At 38.2% G+C, this 22,463-nt stretch overlaps 2 protein-coding genes and 1 pseudogene across 2 annotated transcripts; all 3 read right to left on the bottom strand.

Annotated features, from left to right (window-relative positions):
- Positions 1-2,042: 2,042 nt before the first annotated feature.
- On the bottom strand, positions 2,043-3,482 carry LOC116124915 (early nodulin-like protein 2). Its single transcript, XM_031410672.1, has 2 exons — positions 3,126-3,482; positions 2,043-3,036 (listed from the first exon to the last, which is right to left on the bottom strand). The coding sequence occupies exons 1-2, from the start codon at positions 3,295-3,297 to the stop codon at positions 2,114-2,116; spliced, it is 1,095 nt and encodes a 364-aa protein (XP_031266532.1). The 5' UTR covers positions 3,298-3,482; the 3' UTR covers positions 2,043-2,113.
- A 2,915-nt stretch (positions 3,483-6,397) lies between these two features.
- Positions 6,398-10,079, bottom strand: LOC116124934. The gene is made up of 8 exons (XM_031410690.1): positions 10,021-10,079; positions 9,191-9,391; positions 8,965-9,087; positions 8,082-8,299; positions 7,841-7,984; positions 7,155-7,372; positions 6,671-6,929; positions 6,398-6,537 (listed from the first exon to the last, which is right to left on the bottom strand). The coding sequence occupies exons 2-8, from the start codon at positions 9,306-9,308 to the stop codon at positions 6,409-6,411; spliced, it is 1,209 nt and encodes a 402-aa protein (XP_031266550.1). The 5' UTR covers positions 9,309-9,391; positions 10,021-10,079; the 3' UTR covers positions 6,398-6,408.
- A 10,039-nt stretch (positions 10,080-20,118) lies between these two features.
- On the bottom strand, positions 20,119-22,247 carry LOC116124971 (annotated as a pseudogene).
- Positions 22,248-22,463: the final 216 nt, after the last annotated feature.

Genomic DNA, 22,463 nt, shown 5'->3' with positions numbered 1-22,463 from the left:
AAAAAAAACATATAAGAAAAGAAAAAATTTTGGACGGTCCAGGAAAAATAATTGAGTGAAAGTGAGAGGTGAACAGTTGGCATATGAAACCAAGAAGATGAAAAATCAAACCCCAATCCATTTCTTCATCTTCTTTTTCAATCTTCCCCCTGCCGACAAATACTACATTGGATTTCATAACCGGACCAATCCTTTCACTGTTCATGAAAACGATCAAAACAAAACGACACCATATCATATATATATATATATGGGGGTTATTGTAGGAGTAATTACGTGTGAATATAAGCTCTCAAATGAATTGAAAGCTACAACGATCTGAAAAGTCTTGTCGAATGTTGACGTTAATGGGATTACGTGGAGAAAACCACTGGTGTTTGATTTAAGACGTCAAACTTTCTTTTAACTTTTGTCTACTTGTCCATCGGTACGCGGCTTCTTCTTCGTCACACTCGAAACTAAAATTCAAAAGTATGAATAAGCTGAAGGTTAGGTTAGGCTTTGATCAGATCAGCCATGGCAGGACTTGGAATGGAATGGAGACCCCATGTAGACAATAATTAATGCCTTTTTGAATCCCAGATAAAGCTTTTGTCCTTCAAAATTATCATTTAAATTAAAATTTATTTATTTATTAAGTACATGCATGTCTAAATCCACATCCATATTATATTTGCCAACGCACCAACATTTGTGGTGTTAATTTATATAATGAAGCACCCGTGAGGATTAGGATGGTGTTGAACTTTCTGGTTTAATGTGTCAAATCAATGTCCTCAATAATCAACTCTACCGTGTTTGGCATTATCAAATAAGGGATTTGGCATACATAATATATAATTATATATATATTTTTCGTGTCTAAATAAATTTATACGCACCTCAGACCAATCTTTCAAGACCTCAAAACTATTAATTAGGTAAGAATTCTACTGGTCACTTCTATTAACAACAGAGAATTGACTCAAACTCAAGACCTCTTAAATAATACACTTAAAAGTCTCTATCGAACCATTTGATTGGTTTATGAATGGTATTTTCTCAGTCCCAAATTTAATTAAAAAAAATAAGTAATATATATCAATTAATAACTTACCAAAATTGTATTGTTCAGTCCTACTCCTACAAGCAAACCAAATCAAACCGCTACTTGACTGAGCTTCATTCACTCTACAAGTGTACAACTTTGGAATGAATAATTTCCTAAAGAAAAACATTCACTCTACAAGAGTACGACTTTTGACCTCAAAATTGTACAAGAAGTTAGAAAGCACTTGTTTAATTAGGCAAACATGAGGTGGTTAATAGCTGGAAAAGCAAAGTTTAGTATTATAATCAAGCGTTTAACTCATTAATAGAAAAGTAATTAATATCACCAATTATAGTGGCGAAATAAATAGAAAACATTCATACTGTGGTATTCACTTTTTTTTTTTTTTTTAAGCACGGGTGCCTTTTTTTTTTTTTTTTTTTTGTGATCGGTGATGTCCTTTTTTTTTTTTTGACCGAAGATATTTGGGACAGCTTGTGTATACCTTGATTAATTTTTGGGGATTCTGACGTTAACAACCAAGTAAACTATCCAGTGGTCACCCCTGAGGGGAATTAAACTTAATACCCCTTGAATAATACATCAAAGAGTCTTTATCTACATCTTGATTAATTCTCCAAGATCCTGAAATTAACTACCAAGTAAACCCTCCAGTGGCTATCCCCAAAGAGGAATTAAACTCAATACCTCTTGAACATCCAAAGTCCTTATCGCCCCACCCGACCACCCAATAGTTGTTTATATTCTCTTAAGACTCAAACACTACAGTATATTTTGTCATAATTTCTACATGAAAATCTCCAAGTAATAATTAATCCTTTCTCAAATGTTAGCTAATAGCTTCCTAATTAAGAAAATAAAATCAAGAAAAATAATGTCAATTTAACAATCATGTAGTTATTTCCATATACTAATTTATCAATGATATATAAAAATAAAATAAAATCAAAATAATTTCTCCAATGACAAACATCAAACAATAAAGACAAAATAATCAACAAAGCAATTAACTCTACTAAAAATCCCAGATATTCCAACTGCCCACAAAATAATTAAATATCTCTAACCCAAAACGACAATACTCACTACAACAGAAACTCCCACAGACACTATCAAACTCCAAGGCGTTACAACAACTGCATTCGCCTTTGATTTTGTCGATGTCGGTGGTGACGTAATATCCGCTGGAGTCCCTGAAGGTGACGGCGCCCCGGGCGGCGTCCCCGACGGTGAACCCGAGCTACCTGGCGGAGAAGTCCCACCCGAAGGAGAGATTCCTGACGTGGATGGTCCGGGTGCAGAAGGAGGTATTGTAGACGTGGATGGTCCGTGTGCAGAAGGAGGTATTGTCGAAGTGGATGGTCCGGGTGCAGAAGGCGATATCGTCGAAGTGGACGGTCCAGGTGCAGAAGGCGATATCGTCGAAGTGGACGGTCCAGGTGCCAGCACTGGACCCCCAGCCTTTGGAGACAGTGATGGAGTCACAGCAGGTGACTTACCACTATATGGTGACGGAGATGTAGCTACAGGTGACGTTGCCGGTGCCGGAGATGATGATTTAGGAGACGAAGCCCCGGGTGATTGTGAAGGAGACACATGAGGGGACCCGGAGGGAACTGGAGAGTGAGGTTTAGGGGACAACCCTGGAGCTGGAGAAACTTTTGGTGAGTGCGATGGTGCAACAGGTGGGTGTGATGAAGGTGACGGTGGCAATTGCGGCGGAGCATGGGTGGGAGGCGGGGTAACCGGTGGTGTTTTCGGTGGTTTTAATGGAGTTTTTAGGTGCAGAACACTCACAATTAATTTTTGTCCCTTTTGACAACGGTCAGGAACTCCACTGATGAAATAGAAGGGCCCTGAACGATCAAGCATGAACTCCGATTCACCACTCTCCATTTTCTTCAATGGCTGTTTCGTATTACAGTTAAAGTAATCATCTTTCTTCACCAGCAACACCGAGTCTTCTCCCTTCTTGTATTTAAAATCTTAAAGAAAAAAGAAACCAAATTATTCAATCAATTAAATGATAAATTTGATAAAAATGAAGATGATCAAACAAATAAATGAGACTTACAGAGCGTGTCATTGACTTTGAACCGGTTTCTCTCAGCCCAGTGATTGTAGCTCTCATGAGGGGATTCAACCCAACCTTCTTTTCCACCAACGTAGAACTTCAAAGCGTGAGATGAATAAACAAAACAAGAAAAGAAAACCAAGAAAAGAGAAAGAGCTCTGTGAAACTCCATTGATGATGATAAAGAGAGAGGGAGCAATACAAAAATGAGGTAAAAGACTCCGAATTTATAGTGTTGAAAGCGATTGGAACCAGAAGCTTCACAGAAAATCTGCCAAGAGGGAAAAAACTTTTTAGGGAAGTTAAAGAATGAGGGAGATTTGGAAACTGAAGGTGGTCAAGTGTGGAATTATCAAGATAGATTAGAGGTTACCGTTGAATAGTGAATTATAGTGAAGCAATGAATATAGTAACAGTAGTAGTAAAGCGTGTGAAGTAATTGGTCTGGTACGTGTGGATACATTGATGGATAGAGACACGTGGCTAAATATAGAACGTGAACGTTGATCAAGTATTTAATGCATTGACAAATGTGGGGTAGGTTGGAGCGTTTGATGGATCCATGATTGTAATGTATATTATGTGTGCAATGGAAAACACATGTTAATCCTAAGATGATGATTTGATTGATTGATTATTTATTATTGCACAATTTTCAAACAAATTATTAGTAGTTCTGTCTTTTGTTTTTTAATTTCTAATTTCCCAAAATCAAACAAAATGATGTTGGGTTCGCCACCAACCAAATTTTTTAAATGCACAATAAATCATAAGTATAATTACATTTTTAAAACTTTGTTTATTTAAACACGAAAATAAATTCATTTTAAACTAACCGACACAGTTAAGAGAAAGAAAATTAAAATTCCATCGAAGAATGTTATGCTGAAGAACAAGGCTGGCATAAGCATACATCAGCAAAAACTAATCAGAATTCAAGAAGGTTTTTTGACGTTAGAATGCAGTCACGTCTCGTAAAGACTAGAAAGGTAAGATCATCGTTAGTAAGACAAGTAAACGTCAGGCCTATAAGTGGTTGAAAGTTGTCCATCTGTTGAAGCTGTACGCGATTTAAGAAAACCTCTCGTATAGGCAACCAATAGGAAGTCGGTTAGGAATTATACCACAAATGCCTGCACGAAGAATCATGATTGCCATCTTGGATCCTCCCACTATAAATAGAGGGCTCTCCTCCATTTTATAGGATTGACTCATTCACCATCTAAAACTCTCTCTCTCTCTCTCTCTCTTTCTCCCTCTATCCATTCATTCTCTCTATTGTAACTCAGCTCGCCGAGTGCGACCTAATTGTAACCCCCTATTAATATACTCATAGTAGATGTAGGATTCGCTTTTGAGTATCCGAACCATTACAAAAACTTCTTTTGCCAATCTTTTATTTACGTTTCAATATCACATTCAAACCTCTTTAATTTATCACGTGTAATTTCTAAGTCTCCTTAGCACTTTGCACGTCTGAATAGTTGGTGTCAAAATCAAACATCAACAAAGAAAATCTTAATTGTGTCTATAATATGTATTTATTTTGAATTTTGTGGTGATAAAAGAATAAATTGAGGTTTCATGAATTTTTAAATTTGAGTCTCGAAGCACTAATAGAAATAACTACAAGAGTTTTTATTTGGTCAATAATTTCGAAATCCCGAAAGATTAATTAAAGTGTACACTAGTTGACCTAAACACCTCCATTTATCATAAAAAAGAAAAATATTATGATAATGCTCAAAGTTTCTCCATAGTCTCATTGATTGAGTAGGAACATTTTAAAACTGAAATTTCCCTTTCATGTCAACCCATTTCAGTTTGTTCTTGGATTTACTTGAATCATCTGAACTCTTGCCTCCTCGTAATTAGTCTTATGTCCATTTCTGGTTTTTATGAATTTGTTCTAGTTCCTAATAAAAGAAAGGGTTTTGAATGAGTCAATCTTGGATCAAATTTCACTCAACAGCCTAGAGCAAGCCAGCCACGGAAGCTTAAATCTTATCTGGACTTGGAACTTGGCGAAAATCCTTTGTTGGATTGTTCATAGTCAATGATTAAGTCTCCAAAGACCATAGCCATACATGTGTCATAACTTGATTACTGGGCAGTAAATGCCTGATCGACAATACAATCACCAGTACTCTTTTCAGTTTCTGTTATGGATCAAGGTTGAGGTAAGACAAAATTTTGTGGCTCTCTCTTGTTTAACATGTTTACCATAAATGCTTTTTACTCTATGGTGTTGGGTAGCCAATCTTTTACCAGAGAGAAATTTTGGTGGTACGTTTCTGCAATTATAATTTCTAACGTATTCAGTTTTAGCCAGGGAAGTTATGCTGAAATCAAGTTGTCACCTGCTACAGCATTCAGTGAATTTAATTTAGTACGAGGCAAAAAGTTGAAGACATTCAAATCATAGTTATCAAATCGTGTATTATATTGTGTATCAAAAACTTAATTTTTTGAATCATATATCGCATATTATATTATATTGTAAGATATGCTTTTTTAAAAAAAATTAATAAAATAATCAAAATTTTCTAAAAATTAATATAATCTCCAAAATTAATTAAAAAATTTTGTGGTATTATTGACTTCAAATTACGGTATTATATAATCAAAATTAATCACAAAATTCCAAGATCAATGTCAATATCTATATCTCCACTTATATTATTATTATTATATAAAATAAACAATACATATTCCTCTTCACTTTCTCTATATAAAATACGTAAATTTGAACAGGTTTTAGTGAATCGAGTTAGGTGACCCGATTTTGACCCGAATTTTTTTTTAAACTTTTGACCCAAATTAATAAAATCGTATCGATATTTTTAAGGATAAGAATAGATACGTATCGTATCATAGGATACATATCAACGTATTGAATGGTTTAAGATATACTCTCTGATACGTATCGTTGGCGACCTGTATCGAATCATATCGTATGATACGTATCGGATATCGTAGAATACTAACAATCATGATTCAAACAATCTTCAATATGAGTAAATGAATGAAAAAAAAACATCAATATTTGCGTTTCCAGTTACATTTGTTGCTAGTACTAACAAATTTATGTTGCGGTTGGGGGTGGGAAATGGTGTCAAGGGGGAAAAGGAAGAGATAGCCCCAATAGGTAAACTATTCTAAATTGCTACTGAAATACATTTTGAATGATGCCACAAGAAATCCCCACCCAGTTCCGTTGAAAGAAATTATCTGTTTCCCTCGAGAGAATGTGTAATGTAACATTAATTCATATGATATCTATTCAAAAGTCATATTTTGTTCTTCCACTTGCCAGGATGAGACACAACATATCTGAAATGTCAGAAGATGAGCTTAAGAAGTTCCAAGACTCGAGCATTAGGCGTTTCCTTGAACCCTTAAAATGAACAACCTGAATGATAATAAATCGATGCTTTAGATAACATTAGCATTCATATATTTCTGAGCAAAACCAGAGACTTTTTCCTTTGGAGGTTATTGATCAAGATTATTATGAGAAATTGAATTTAGATATCAAAGCATACCTTAACATCCAAGGGCATGCCGTGAAATTGGCCGGCACCCTCAGGTGGAGTCCAATTGAATGTAGCACAAGGTAAAAATAGAACTGAAGCACCGCCGATTTCCTCAACAAAGGCCTGTGCTTTGGTGAATCTCCTTGTATCAAAAGAGGGGTGAGACTTTACAACCCAAGCAAGAGCTAACTGATCACCAAGCATTCTGGAAGCATTCATGTATTTGGAACTGTATATGCTTAATACTTCCTGAAGAAATACCTTTGCCCTGCAATCAAAATAACATTCTCATTTTCTTCTGTGATAAATTTCCATATACATATTAGCATTGCTTATTTGTACTGAAATCACCAGCACAACCTGGTTACCCTAAAAGGTGTATAAGATTTAAATTTGACTTTGGCAACTGAAACAGAAACATTCTCCTCTTCCTTTCAATCATCTCATTTTTCCAGAGAGAAAAATAAATGCAATAAAAGAACAAATTCTGCACCTAAAAATCCCATCAGGGGTGCCTCTGACAGCTATAAATCCAGAATTCAGAGGTTGATCCTTGTTATTCCTGAAAGTTAGTGCCAGATGAAAGTTTTGGTGGTTTTGAAATATATGACCCAAGTCATCAACCACAGCTATATCTGAGTCAGTGAAGATGTAATGATTTATAAGCCTCTGCCCCTGAGAATGCTCCTGAAGCTTTCTTTCAAGAAATGTCTGCATAAAAAGAATAACATTTGAACAAGAAAAATTAAACCAGGACCATCCATAGCATAATAAATTAAGATAAAGGTCTTGACTTCTCGTGTTAGCATTGAGAATTTTAATAAAGTATTTCTTCAATTAATGTCCAGATATCAATAACAAACTAATAATCTCTTGTGCCAAAGGCAGTGAGGGTAGGACTTGTTCTCCAAAAAGAATGAGAAAGTAAGGTAACTGCACTGACAATTTGTCTGTGTGGGTGCAAAACAAACTGAAATAAAGTCATCAACATTTGCAAGGGAAAACAAAAAGAATTAAAATCACAAACAACAATGACATTTTGAGAATATGTTCCAACCAAACATCTGGAGAGGGACAAAGTGCAAGTATATAGTTAAGTTTCAGAAGCAATTTCTTATGCTCAAAATTATTAGTGAAAAACAAAAATATTCTACCTATATATCAGCGATTTGCTCTTACAGTGTAAGACCTGATTCTTTGAAGCATCAACTTGTCTCGAGAATATTCACCCTCTATTGGATATATGGTGATCCCTTTTCTGTGCACTGAGAGATCTGAAGCAGGATCAGTTAGAATGATTACATCACTTGGGGCCATTGTCACCTGTAATCAATTGAAATTTTAAATAACTCCACAATTTGTAAAATTGGAAAGCTATGAACCTCAAATCAAGTTTTTGAGGGATTTGCCAAATACTTACTTGAATGAAGTTAATTAACACTTCCAATATGGCCATTGACCTTTCTGTCTTACTATAAGAAGCATTTCCAATGGTAACCAAGTTTGATGCTCTACCATCCACATTAGTTTCAAGTGAGGTGTTATAAATTGTGAAAACAGTGACAAAAGAAATTCTATCTTCAACACTGGAGACATGAGAAGGGGCTGAAAAATGGGTCTTGTTGAGAGCTTTGATGCCTGAGAAATTCAGTAAACAGGGAATGCACAATCAAAGTCAAGACAACAGTAGAGGAAACTTGGATGCAGAAGTAAAGAGTTTGTTTCCAAAGATTATGTTCATATTACTACAGGAGTTGTGTCACTACAACCCAGGTTATGAAATTTATATATATTTCATAGGTACATACTGCGGCTCACAAAATCTTATTACTCATGAGTCCATACAGAATAAAGTATAGCTATAATAGACGGAGAAGTATTGTATAATAGGAAAGTCACTGTCCCCATTGAGATGTCACACTATTCAACAGCGTATTTAACTATAACAATATTCAGTGTTATAGCAGCCATAGAGTCATGGCCAGCATATTAATTTTATACACAACATGATCCAACTCATAATCTGAGCATTAGGTTGTATGTTAAATAGGAAAAGCTCGAGTACTGCATCGGCAATTTTAATTTGAAGAAAACACGAAGAAATAATAAAACCAAATTACTACAAGTTATTAGTGTCCAAAACAAACATTCCAAACTCAAAGTTAAGCAGATAAGGAGACAGAGTAAAAATGAAATAAGGGAAATCTGCTTTATCCATATTCAATAATTGAAATTGCAAGTCCAAAATCTTAAAGATACTACAAAGTATGTTAGTGTATCATTAACAAGGATAAAGTAAAAACCTTGGCATTGCAAACGGTTAGGCAACCCTTGACCGGCAGCAGGCCCAAGAACCAGATGATCAAACTTCTTTCTATTTTTCTTGGGCAGATCTTCTATAATGGAGTTTCTGTGCAATTCAAGAACTGGAAACAGAAACCAATCATATTCTCTCAAAACCCATACCAAATCAAGGAAACATTGGAAAATTCCACAATATCATAATCAGAAGAAGATGAGAACAATTACCCGATAACAGATAAGGAAGGAAGAAGAGTAGTGGGAGCAAGAAAAGGTAAAGGCGCCATCCGACACCTGTTTTCATTTCTAAAAAACCTTTCAAAGGACGTGCCAGGTCAAAAACCATTGCCAAGACAAAAGGAAAGGCAAAAGAGAATAATATGCATAGTATATTTCCCCTTGTGCGCCCAGTCTTGTACTTCACCGATGCTGCCAATTAAAGAAGCAATAATTTTACCAAGTGAACATGAAACTTATATCACAAACACAATTTTTTTAATTACAAATACCGATATGAACAAACTAAAACTAAAAGATGACTCAATATCCATCTGCAATCATCTTTTTATGACATAACACAAACCATCAACCACGAATACTTGTATACAGAAAGACTTAAAAAACAGCATGTGAATCTAAACTAATTCTATTGCTAATAGACCGAAACTCATGAATTATTAGAGATTTAATTAAGTACTCAAAGTTTCAATGACTTGACACAATTATTAAACGAGATCCCTTAACAAAACACAGAAAATATAAATTCACGTTATATCTTATTTCCCATCACCACAGCTATCATTATTTAGTACGAACTTCATAAAAAGTAATATCTGCTTTCTCTAACAGTAGGAGAATTCCAGAAATCCCCACTTCAAACCAAACCATTTCCGCAATAAAGTTGATATTTTCGGAGGTCAGTTGAATGGAGTTTCTAGATCTAAGTTCATAGATACTTGCTAATGTAAAGCATAGACGAGGAAACCACTCAGAGTAGTTAAATATTAAAAAAAAAAAAAAATAGAAAAAGGCAAAATTTTGGGAGAGAAGAGACTAACCCAGATAGAGAAAAGAACCCAGAAACCGCGCGGTGTATATTGTGATCTAAGGAAGTAACGAGGGAAGAGATCCGTACACTTTAAAAATGAGTCTTTCAAGCTATTATTAACCTCGGTGCTCTGCTTCACATGAGAAAAATTAGCTGCCCGGTCCCCCAAAGTATGCATTTAAGAAAATGGTCTTGAAACTGTTAATCAAATATTTTAAATTTAGAGAAGATGACGTGGCATAGTTAGGATTAATTAAACACGTAAAATAGGTTAAAATGAAAAGATTAAAACATATGTGGGCTGAATCAGAAATAATGAAAGTTTTCAAAATTTGAAATTTCGCAAACAAGCCCACACTCTATTCACGTCGCTTAATCGAAATCATCAGTTGAAAACGCGATTTCTTGAACGAAAGGGAGACGCGATTTTTTCCGATCCAACATCAATTGATTTGCACCCTAAATCAATTTCTTGAACCCTAAACCGAATACAGTCGCGATTTTCGGCGATATAGTCGCGATTTTCGATCGATTTGTGAACCCTAAGATCGATTTCTTCAACTATAAACGGAATCGTGCGATTTCCGGCAATACAGCCATATTTCCAATACAAACTACAAATTTTCACACCAAATTCAATCCAAAACCATGGCTGACATTCACAATGACGACGACAACCCAACGCCACTTCGAATCCTAGATTCCGGTGGCGCAAGCAGTTCAATGGCTGCTCCGGTCGACATCTGACCATTGAAGGTGGTCCACACGTAGAGGAGACGCCGGCGGCACAAGAACAGAGGAAGAAACAGCAAAAGGGTCGAAGACGAAGAGTCAGGCGAGAATTCAGGCAGAAGGAGGATTCCGGAGAGAATGCAGGCTAGGAGGTGGATTCCGGCGATAATTCAGGGCAGGGGAGTCGCCGGAGGATCCAGGCGATGAGGAGAAGGCCGGCGAAGATAGGGTACGTAGTTTGGGATGTTGCTTGTAATTTCGCTTAAGCGATCATTGTATCGCTTAAGCGATTTATTCGTTTTACTCGTGATCGCAGCAATGATCGCTTCAGAGATCATGAGTGTTACTCTTGGTGGCTTAAGCGATCTTAGGTCTGGGCAGAATCACAGATTAAGAGATTCTAGTTAACTTTTGGTCGCTTAAGCGATCTTGCATGAGACAGTAAAGTCTCTTAAGGACCATGATCGCTTAAGCGACTACAGTGGTTTTGGTTTATTTTTGTTGATGACATTTTATTTTTCAATTGTGCAGATTGGGCGGACGTAAGCTGTAGAGAGTACGAGTTGGAGCCTATAAGTGAGAAGGTACCCTACTTCCTTGCAAGGGTGACGGTGAGGTCGAGCTGGGAGGTTTTTGACAGAATAAGGGCCATTAGCTAGAGGGCAGGTGAAAGAGATTTTGGTGACACTTGTTTCGGTCAGTTTTTAAGAATTGGAAAAAAGTGGAAAAAGTCATTTTGGGGCAGGGAGTGCATTACATGTTGATGCACTCAGTAAAATGCAGAAAAAAAAATGAAATGTGGTTCGTGGTGGAGGGAAAGCCACTACGGTTTGGTATGATGGAGTACGTTGGCGACGGGCTTAGGTGCGGGAAAGTGCCAACTAAGGCGGAGGCAGACGCCGTAAGGAAGGTGCGGGAGCCATAAACTTTTGTAAAAAGGTTTTGAAAGGGGCAAAGTCTATTACAGGAAAAGTTTAGAGAAGAGGCTATCTACAGTTCGGTTTAGTGATGCAGAGAAGATAAAAGTGTGCTTGATATTGTTTTTACATTCTCTCTATTGGCTGGTGACTCAACAAAAGCTATTGAGAAAGATTGGTTGCGTTTGTAAGCGACTTGGAGTTCTTTAATTCTTATCCGTGGGACGGATATCATTTGAGCGAACCATCAAGAGCCTGAAAAAACCAGACATGGCGTTAAAGCATGCCGAATGGGGCGGGAAGCTAAACCAAGCACGTATAATTGTGGCTCCCATGGCAATGCAGGTAAATATTAATAGGTCTATGTTATATTTTTTATAATATGTGTGTTTGAATAATGACATGGACTGTTTTTTTATAATGTAGGCTTGGATGGACGAGGCCATCCCTGTCTTCGCTAAGGCGGGGGGGAGGAGAACAATGTGAATGTGCAACAGCAATTTCTAGGATGTTGCGGTGGCATGTCGAGAGCTGTAACCATTGGGATTATGGCCAATTAGAGATTGAGATTCAAGCAGCGGGGTAAGATTGAAGGATTAAGCTTTTGAATATGCAGTTGCTTTTTTATTTTGTTCAATCTGATTGATTTATTTTCTATATGGAGGGAGTCGTCTGCCTTTTTGAACCCTATTAGGGATGAACGGAAGAGGGACTATGTCACATCTTTCAAAGCAATGGAGGATGAAAGGGATGAAAAGATAGACCGCCTGATGCGGGACCTAAAAAGGGGTCACGCTGTGATGGCAGTTGCAGGGCCATTGCTTGACAATGTCGTTGAGCTGAGGATAATGAAGCTCGGGGGGCCGAGGATGAGGAGGAGAAGAGGGAGGAAGAGGTTCGTATGCCTCAGCAAACCGTACAACAAAGTACCGCTTTGCCGAGACATCGGCGTAGGGAGAATGAGGTTGTTGACCTCATCAACGGCCTGTTTGAGAGTTTACAACAGCCGTTTATGCAAAGCTGAGAAGATGGAAGAACAATGAAAAGGGTGGAGAAGAAAGTGGATAAGGTGGGAGGGAAAGTAGCTATGAATGGAGGGCGAAGGTGGTACAATGGAGGAGGAAGTTGGTGGAGAATTAAAGGCGGTTGAAGTGCAAACTGGCTTGAAAGAGAGAGCCGAAAGAGCAAGTTTGTGAAATCGCTTACATGGTAGTGACACAGGTAAAGAAGAGAAAATGAAGAAACAAATGGAGGAACAACCAGAAAGGGAGGAGGTTGAGGAGGTTGGTGGTGGAAGTGGTGCGGTGATAATGGAGGAGGGGGAGTTGGGAGGCGAAGGAAGCGGGGATGTAAAATTGGAGGAAGGGGGAGGAAGTGGGGAAGGGAAATTGGACTCAAATGTCGATTTGTATAGGCCAATAGAGGAAAGGAAAAAACTCTCTTATGCCTATTACAATGGATCGGGAATTGATGGCCATATAAGTGTAAGACAGGGGATTATCCCCGGGATGGTTTCAGAAGTTGTTGACTATGGGGACGTGGCTTGAGGACTCGGTGAGTTATGTTCACTTAACTTCCTTATTTCTCGTGTTTTCCATACTTATCGTGTTGTTTTATTTGATGTAGCACATCGATGAGATATTGGCACTGATGAGGCTACGACAGCATAGTGAGGTGATCTGTTGTATCTGACTGTGCTATCACCGATGTGGGTTTGGGCAAACGCTTGTTTCGGCATATCGGTCTTTAATTAAAAATGCCGTTGCGTGGTGTAGCAAAAGGACCGAAAGAAAACGATTGGCTGCACCACAGTCGGATGCATCCCTGATGATTTCCGGTTTGATGATAGGATTATGCAGTACGTAAGGGGGGATCGGCCCAAATATGGCACGGTTGGGCCTTTGTTAAAAGAGTGTACTGCATCATCCTCGTCAAACAGAGCACTGGATAGCAGTCGCTGCGCATCTAGAGGAGGGGTGTCTGAAGATCCTTGACTGCAACCCGACCATTTGTCGAGACCAGCAGTTGGAGGTCAAGTTGGAGCCACGTCCAGGTTGTTCCCGCGGCGTTGCGTGACAGCGGGATGTTGGGCAGTGTGGTGATCAGGTACTAACCGGAAAGTGGCGAATTCAGCGCTCTACTGCCCAATAATGAGTCAAGGGAAATTTTGTTAAAACTAACTTACATAATACAATTGTTCTATAAGTTTAATAATGCTAATGTTTCTTCCTATTGTAGCGCTGAATGTGGGGCATATGCCCTGAATTTATTCAGTTCGACATGACCAACAGCCGATGGACAGCTTGAATGACGAAACAATGACAGAATGTCGGGAGCGCTGGGCTGTCGACTGCTTCCATGGGCAGATGTCAGGTCGCTTAAGCGATACGAAAGGTCGCTTAAGCGATCATAGTCTGGGCAGATGTCATTCTGGCTCGGAAAAGATCGCTTAAGCGATCCCAAATCGCTTAAGCGATCAGGGTCTTTTTATTATAATCGCTTAAGCGATACAGGAGGTCGCTTAAGCGATCATAGCCTGGGCAGATGTCATTCTGCCTCGGAAAAGATCGCTTAAGCGATCATAATCGCTTAAGCGATCATGGGTCTTTTATTAATAATCGCTAAGCGATACAGGAGGTCGCTTAAGCGATCATAGCCTGGGCAGATGTCATTCTGCCTCGGAAAAGATCGCTTAAGGGTTTACGATTCGTTCAGAGCACTTGTTCCGTTACATTATATCAAACATATAGTTCCTTTACACGTCAGTATGAAACCTATAAGGGTTTACGATTGTTCATAGCACTTGTTCCGTTATTACATTTATATCAAACATATAGTTCCTTTACACGTCAGTATGAAACCTAAAGGGGTTACGATTCGTTCAGAAAACTTGTTCCGTTATTACATTAATCAAACATATAGTCCTTTACACGTCCGTATGAAACCTATAAGGGTTTACGATTCGTCAGAACATGTTCCGTTATTACATTTATATCAAACATATAGTTCCTTACACGTCAGTATGAAACCTATAAGGGTTTACGATTCGTTCAGAACACTTGTTCCGTTATTACATTTATATCAAACATATAGTTCCTTTACACGTCAGTATGACACCTATAAGGGTTTACGATCGGTCAGAACACTTGTTCCGTTATTACATTTATATCAAACATATAGTTCCTTTACACGTCAGTATGAAACCTATAAGGGTTACGATTCGTTCAGAAACACTGTTCCGTTATTACATTTATATCAAACATATAGTTCCTTTACACGTCAGTATGAAACCTATAAGGGTTTACGATTCGTTCAGAGCACTGTCCGTATTACTTATATCAAACATATGTTCCTTTACACGTCATATGAAACCATAAGGGTTTACGATTCGTTCAGAGCACTTGTTCCGTTATTACATTTATATCAAACATATAGTTCCTTTACACGTCAGTATGAAACCTATAAGGGTTTACGATTCGTTCAGAGCACTGTTCGTTATTACATTATATCAAACATATAGCCTTTACACGTCAGTTCAGTATATTTTTATATTTGTTTGCTTAATATTAGGAAATATCAGTATATTTTTAATTAATTTTCGACCCATTAAGTGAATAATTTCATTAATACCAGAAAAAGTTCAAAAATTAACAAAACACCCCACCCACCCAAAATTCCCAGATTCTGGCTACCGTCGATAGCAACGAACGATCGGAAATGGCCGATAATGGCCAGTTGTGACCTTTTCCAGCCATATCCACCGTCGATGTGGCGGAAAAGGCCACATCTTCCCGTATGGACTTCAATGAAATGTCGACTTTGACGGTCAACGACGGCCAAGGTGGCCATCGTTGACCGACAACGACGGCATATATTTGGCTGTCACAGACGGCAACCCTGGATTTTTTCGTTCGTTACGGCCAGTTCTGGCAGATCGTGGGCCCTTTTCCGGCCACATCCGTGGTCGATCTGGCCGGAAAAGGCCATATAGAGGCCCTATCGGCCAGATCCGACCACTGTGCATCGAAATGCCCTTTCCGGTCAGATTCCGACTCGGTGGCAAAAATCTGTCACCGTGGGTAGGTGGGGGTGTATCTGTTAATTTTAAAACCATTTGCAGAAGAATCGGTTAAGCGATACAATGGATCGCTTAAGCGATCATGTGATTGGCAGAAGCAAATCTGCCCAGGTCCATGATCGCTTAAGCGATCAGTGATATCGCTTAGCGAAATTGCCTTTTTCCCCTGGCGATTAAGCGATCGTAGATCGCGTTAAGCGATCATGCACCTGGGCAGAATCAATCAGTCCAGTTGCACGATCGCTTAAGCGATCCTTCTGCGAAAACACTTTGTCGTTAAGCGATACACTTAGTCGCTTAAGCGATCGTGGGCAATATATACATGGGCATTTTTCTCCTGAATTTTGACAAACTAAAATTACCAACACGTATTAATTCCATACTTTTTCCTCAATTAGACAGCCTAATTCCAAACTAAAATCACCAACAAATATTAGACCATGTAATAAGAATACACAATAAAAGGATATTTTATTAAAGGTAACAATAAAATTTAAAACATCAATAATTTCATCCTTCTTCGAATCGACCCTAAACTTCTGGCAACTGCTTCTCTTGTGACCAGGTTGCTTGCAAATGAGCACTTATTCATCTTCGGGGAACCTCAAAGGCTGATGGAATACGCTTAACCCTTTTTCTCCCCTTTGGTGTCTTCTTCAATGGCGGCTGGAGGATAATGGCAGCCACCTCTGGCGGCACTACCCACTGCTCTTCTGGAGGCACCGGTATATCGTTTCTGAATTGCTAGCATGTAGTGAGCTCATATAGAAAGGGGAGCAAAGTTCCATGTAAATTCTTGAACCAAAATCAGCTTCGTTGGGGGTTCAGTGCTGCTAGTGCATGAGGACAAGGTAAATGTGAATGTCAAGCACTTTACAGCTGCAAGTTTTTGTAACAAGGTTAACTGGCATCCGGACCATAGCCGTGCCCAGTAAACTCTTGAGCATTAAGAGGATAGGCAAACAGTGCATTTGACAGTTCCATAGTTTTCGCAATATTTTTTACTAGTGACGGAACAAGGGTTGTAGTAAAATTATCTGACTCCATACGACGCTCATGGAACCACCGCGACAGTGTCCTTTGGATTGCATCAAAAAGTGCAACTATTGGAAACTCTTTTTATTAACAACTTCGAATTTATGGACTCAGCTATGTTTGTTCATGACATCAAACTTCTTCCAGGAAAGTAAGCTCTACTCCATCTCTCGAAAACAACATCATGCTCAAGATACTTAGCAACTCAACATCCTTGATTCGGATTTGCTGGAAGTGTTCCTCGAACTCATCAACCCGATAAGCTTTTGCTGCCATGTAGTAGTCTGAAGGAGGCCAGCACACTTAAACTTTGTTTATGTTCTCACCAAGGTGCCTCATACAGAATCCGTGATGTGCTTGACGGTAAATAGTGGCAATCCCCTTCTTTATAGAGTTGTGCCTATGGATATTATGCAAACTCGTACTGTCAGGCACTATCGTACGTAACTGCTGAAAAAACCAAGTCCATGACTCGTCATTCTCAGAGTCAACCATACCATGAACAGGATATGTGTGATTCTCGCGTCCTGTGCAGTGGCCACCAACAATGTACCTCCATACTTTCCCGTTAGAAAGCAACCATCAACAGCCAACTTTCTCATGTTTACAAAAACCCTTATAGCAGCACCATAAGCACAAAAAAATATTTAAACATCATTTCCGTCCACTTCAAAGCCATCTTGCTACCTTGGTTTGTAACCAAGCATATAACAGTACGCTTCTAATACTGCGTACCCGTGCCCGGCGTGCCCCTCACAAAATCTTGTGCATGTTGTCTACCTTTCCAGCATTTCCAGTAACTAACAGCACATCCCAACTCTGTGCGCACAAGTCTCTGAATGTCTTTAGGAGATGGACCTTTCCCTTCGACGAACCGACTTTTGACAAATTGTCCAATAACATCAGCGGACGCTTGTGATGCTCACATAATATGTCCCAAACCACATGTGTGCTCACGGGTATATGTACTAAGAATAAACTTTTGACTCCGCAACCTTCTACAATAACGCCACTTGCAGTTTCGTCACGACATGCAACCGTCACAGCCAATGAATTTGACTTTTTGGTGATGAACTCAAAATTACCTTTCATGCAACAAGTTTTAGCTTCCTCACCACTTCCTCTTTGTTGTCAAATAAATACCCTATGGCAAGTCCGATCCATCCGTAAAGACATGAGCTGATCCACTACTACCTCCAATTGCCCCCTTTGAACCTGCATAAACGACCATAGTGTTCTCTTCTCACAATCTATGCCTTCTGCATAATCTGTATTTAAAGGAATCTCTACATCTGTGGGAACATCTACGGGGTCCTCCTCCTCAACATTTTCATTTGCCCCCCATCACCAACCTCTTCTATAGTGGCCTCCTCACCACCCAATTCACCGTCTACTCTTGTTTTTCAGCTAACAAATCAATGGCCTCGTAGTTCAAATTACAACCAGGCAAACTTTGCTACATCCTCGTATCCCCTTCCTTGGAACCAACTTCCAACGGTTTTCTACATAAGAAACCCTTAAAATCGGCCTCGAACCACTTTCGGCCATATCAATCATAAATAAGTTCACACTTTCATCCGACTTTAATACAGAGGAGGTACCTTATAATTTTCAGGAGCTTGCTTAAAACATACTTCACAACTATATCACTACGCGAGCAACTCAAATTACCTCTTCTAATTATTTCATCAATCAACTCATCAAACTAACCTCTATGCTCACAGCAATTGTGTAACTTCTGCTCTTCCCAATCCACTTCCACACTTTCTTCTCCACCCACTCACCAAAATATCAACACCCAAACAACTTTTTCCATGTATAATAATAGCCAAATACGTAATGCAAGAAAAACAATATTCTTAAATGTGTACTAAGGGTTCAAATAGTTAAAAGAATCTGCACATTCGCATATTGGTCTGATGTATCGCTTGAACGATCATGGTTATTTTACTGGATGCTTAAGCGATACACTTGATCGCTTAAGCAATTCAGTATAAATAACCTTGATCGCTTAAGCGATCTTATGCATTTACTGATCGCTTAAGCGATCTGCTCCATACAACAGACTTTAACCAGATCGCTAAGTGATCTCGCACATACCTGATCGCTTAAGCGATCTATCTGCTGCATTACCAGACTACCGGATCGCTTAAGCGATACACCGGATCGCTTAAGCGTCCATCGTGCCAGAACACATTTTCAGTCATCTCCTCTACAATCGATCCATCATACCAGAAAAAATTTTCAACAAATTTCACTCCTTTCAACTACATTACATCAAACACAACCCAACAACCTAAACAACTAAATCAAATCATAACCCAAACCCCATCCATTATTAAATCTTTGTAAATCTAAATATAAAATGTAAAAAGGAGATACACCTACTTAGGCGAAATGTCAGGAGGAGGAGGAGGGGGATCTTTGCCGGAGAAGATGTTAATGGTGAAGGAAGAAGAAAGTGTTAATGGCGGTAGAGGCGGAAGAAGAAGATGTAGAGGAATGAGGAAGAAAGAAGATGCACGGAAGGAGGAGAAGAAGAAGATGCAGAGGAAGAAGAAGATGTTGACGACGCCAAGAAGAAGAAGAAGATGCAGGTAGAGATGCGTTAATGGCGGGAGGAAGAAGAAGGGTTTTGGGTTATTTGCAACAATTTCGGATTGTGGAAATATAGATAATTTTGAAAAGATTACATTAATCCTAATTAAGCACTAATTACCCTTAATCAATAATATGGCTATTTAGTTAACATTTCAAAACTTGATAGCCTTTTAATTAAATGTAAACTTCAAATGTCTTTTTAATAACTTCCCCCGCTTCACATTAAGCAAAGGTCTGTTCAATTATTAATTTATCATGATCCAATTTTCTATATTATAAAAGTAAAAACATTAAAAAAAAAAAGTAATTTCCAAAAAATTTTGTTTTTTTAACATTAAATCTTATGGCTATAAATAAATAGCATTAAATATTAATTTAAAATCTTAAAATATAATTTTAGAATTAATGTTTATATATAATATTGAGCTTATATTATAAATATTACTTTCAATAACCTTTATCTTTATTAATTCAGTAATATATTATAAAGAACAAAATAATCTTGCGATAATTTTTTTTTTTTTTTCAAGTCTTTTTCAACAAGTGGGGTTAAATTAAATCAAAAGGTAAATTCAGAACTGTATTTTCTAAAATGAGCAGAAAAACTGATATACTGAAATCTTTACAGCCTGCAAAAATTGCATGTTGATTAGTTTTTTATCAAGACATAATCCCACTCCCACATAGTAGAAACTAGAAACTACAAAATGTCTCATTTCTTGTTTTCCAAAGAACTAAAATTTGGTTAAACAAGACTTTCTTTTTCTCTCTTCACAATGATCTCCATTTTACTCCAGTTTCTGCACAATGTAATCAACAAAAGGGTGCCACCTTGGCTTGAGAGACCACATATTAAGCCAATCCACAAACCCTGCAACAAAATAAAACATACAAACTGAAATCAATTGAAACAATGGAAATAAAGAAACAGAGAAAGAGAAAACAAAATGTTTTCTGACCTTTGCATATAGTTTTAACTTAAATCCGAGAAGTAGAGCAATTGGCATGCCGATTAAATAGAATGTTTCCAAGTTAAGCCACACAGTGAAGTTCTGCCAACCGCATCCTCTTGCAACTCCTGAAACATAACCTCATTCGCATCACGCAATGTGGAAACTGACACAAATTTGAATGATGCTGGAAAAGTTGGATTAACAAACCTGATAAGACACCTTGCATTGGATCAACCGCCATTGAGGTAGCAAGAAAAGGTGTCAAAGAGGCAAACTCCTTTATTAATTCAGGGCTGTGAGTAAAGAAGCTAGCCCAAACGTTATGACCAAAACATAGAGTAAGAACAACTGTGACAGAAAGGAAGGCAGAGAGCTTGAGAGTCAAAGCCATTGCGTTCTTCGCTTGAGTGACGTTTCTGCTCCTAACTCATTTGACACCCTTGTGCTGCCACAAAAGAAAATAAGTTTTCTTCCTTTTAATTTGATTGATGAAGTAGAGGAACTGTAGTGTAGAAGGACTTTTTCTATACTAAACTGACCTTGCAGGCTGCAGCAGCACTAAGACCATAGGTAATCATGTGGGCTATATTTTCTGTGTTCACACTGAAGATTATAAAATCAGCAAAAAAGTAAACAACAATCAAAGGCAAGTTTAAATTATCATTTTATGATATATATGTAAAAGATGTATTCAGGAAATGTAATAAAAGATTGAAGCTTACCACATTGCAATCAGAGAAGTAGTTAGTTATGGGTTAGGCATCCATCCAGCCAAGAGCACAAGAATCTCAAAAGCCCAAAATTCCAAGCTGGAATAGTTTAAAGTATCAGACTAACAAAAGATGGGTCATGATGATGTATTGAAAATATGGATTGAGGGTATGATAGCTATTAGCATTTAAATTTGGTAACTTACCATACCATTGCTGCAGAGGGCAGTGTTAATTTTAAGTTGGTGAAAATGAAACTGAATGCTTCAAAAGAAAATCCTTCCCGTGTATGCTCAAAGTTCTTTCCACAGAGGACATATATTGCAAGTAAAGCTGTCGATATCCACAGTGACAGTGAAGCCGCCAATGAAGCTCCCTTGAATCCGAGGGACGTCCCATGAACTAATCCGTAGGCAATACCAAAATGAATGCCTAGTGGGAGAACAGAGAAAAAGACCAATGCCCTTACAATGGATTGTGTCTGAAGAAACCTTCAGATGTTTTGTAAGAAACCATATGCATATAGACCAGGAATCAGATACTTCATGTAGAGAGCTGCTTGTTTGGAAATAGCAGGATCTTGATGTAGTAAAATAAGTATAGGCTCCGTATACAACCAAACAATTGATACCACAACTGAGAAGAAGAAGGGAATTATGCAGGAAGCTTGTAGATATACTCCCAGCATTTTATATTGTTTCGCACCAAAGCTTTGACCACAAAGTGTTTCAAGTGCTCCACTTAACCCTGTCTAAAACATGAACAAGGAACAAAATAAATAAACAAACTAGCATAAAAAGTACTACAGAGACTAACAGTAAGTCAGTAACCAAATCCATCTGGTTTCCTGAAGTTGCAGACTTATCATCCTTTCTAATTGAAAACACAGATTGATTAACATTAATTTAAAATAGAAAACTTACCATGAAAGCGAAGCCGGTGACAGTGGCCCAGGAATTGGCAAGGGAAGCTCCAGCTAGCTCAAGCTGGCCAAGGTGACCGGCAAACATGACAGAAACCAATGGGATAGCATAGTAGCAAACATTAGTAACAATCATCGGTAGCGAAAATAGTACTTGATTTTTAGCTTCTTCCACATCCATAACTTTCTTCCACCACCCTTTCTTGGTTTCTTCTTCTCCATAATGATCATTTGCAGGTGCAACCTCTAACAATGGTGTGGCACAATCTAAACTTTTGGCTGGTGACATCTCTATCTGTTAATATATGAAGCCCAAAATGTCGACGTTTTCTGCAGATGCCTACTTATCAAATACGCTGCCGTTTAAATGTAAATGAGAGCTGATCTCAGCCGCTGAAATGAAGAAGATCTAACGGCCAGAATTAGCCCAGGAAGTCAAACTATATAAAGGAAGAGTTCTTCACAACAGTAGCGCATTTTGCTTTTCCACTCTTTGTGCGACAGA

This window comes from Pistacia vera, unplaced genomic scaffold, assembly GCF_008641045.1.
Source record: "Pistacia vera cultivar Batoury unplaced genomic scaffold, PisVer_v2 Contig158, whole genome shotgun sequence".
In the NCBI taxonomy this organism is placed as follows: Eukaryota; Viridiplantae; Streptophyta; class Magnoliopsida; order Sapindales; family Anacardiaceae; genus Pistacia; species Pistacia vera.
The sequence above is the reverse complement of the archived record's forward strand: the minus strand, read 5'-3'. Positions and strand labels throughout refer to the sequence as shown.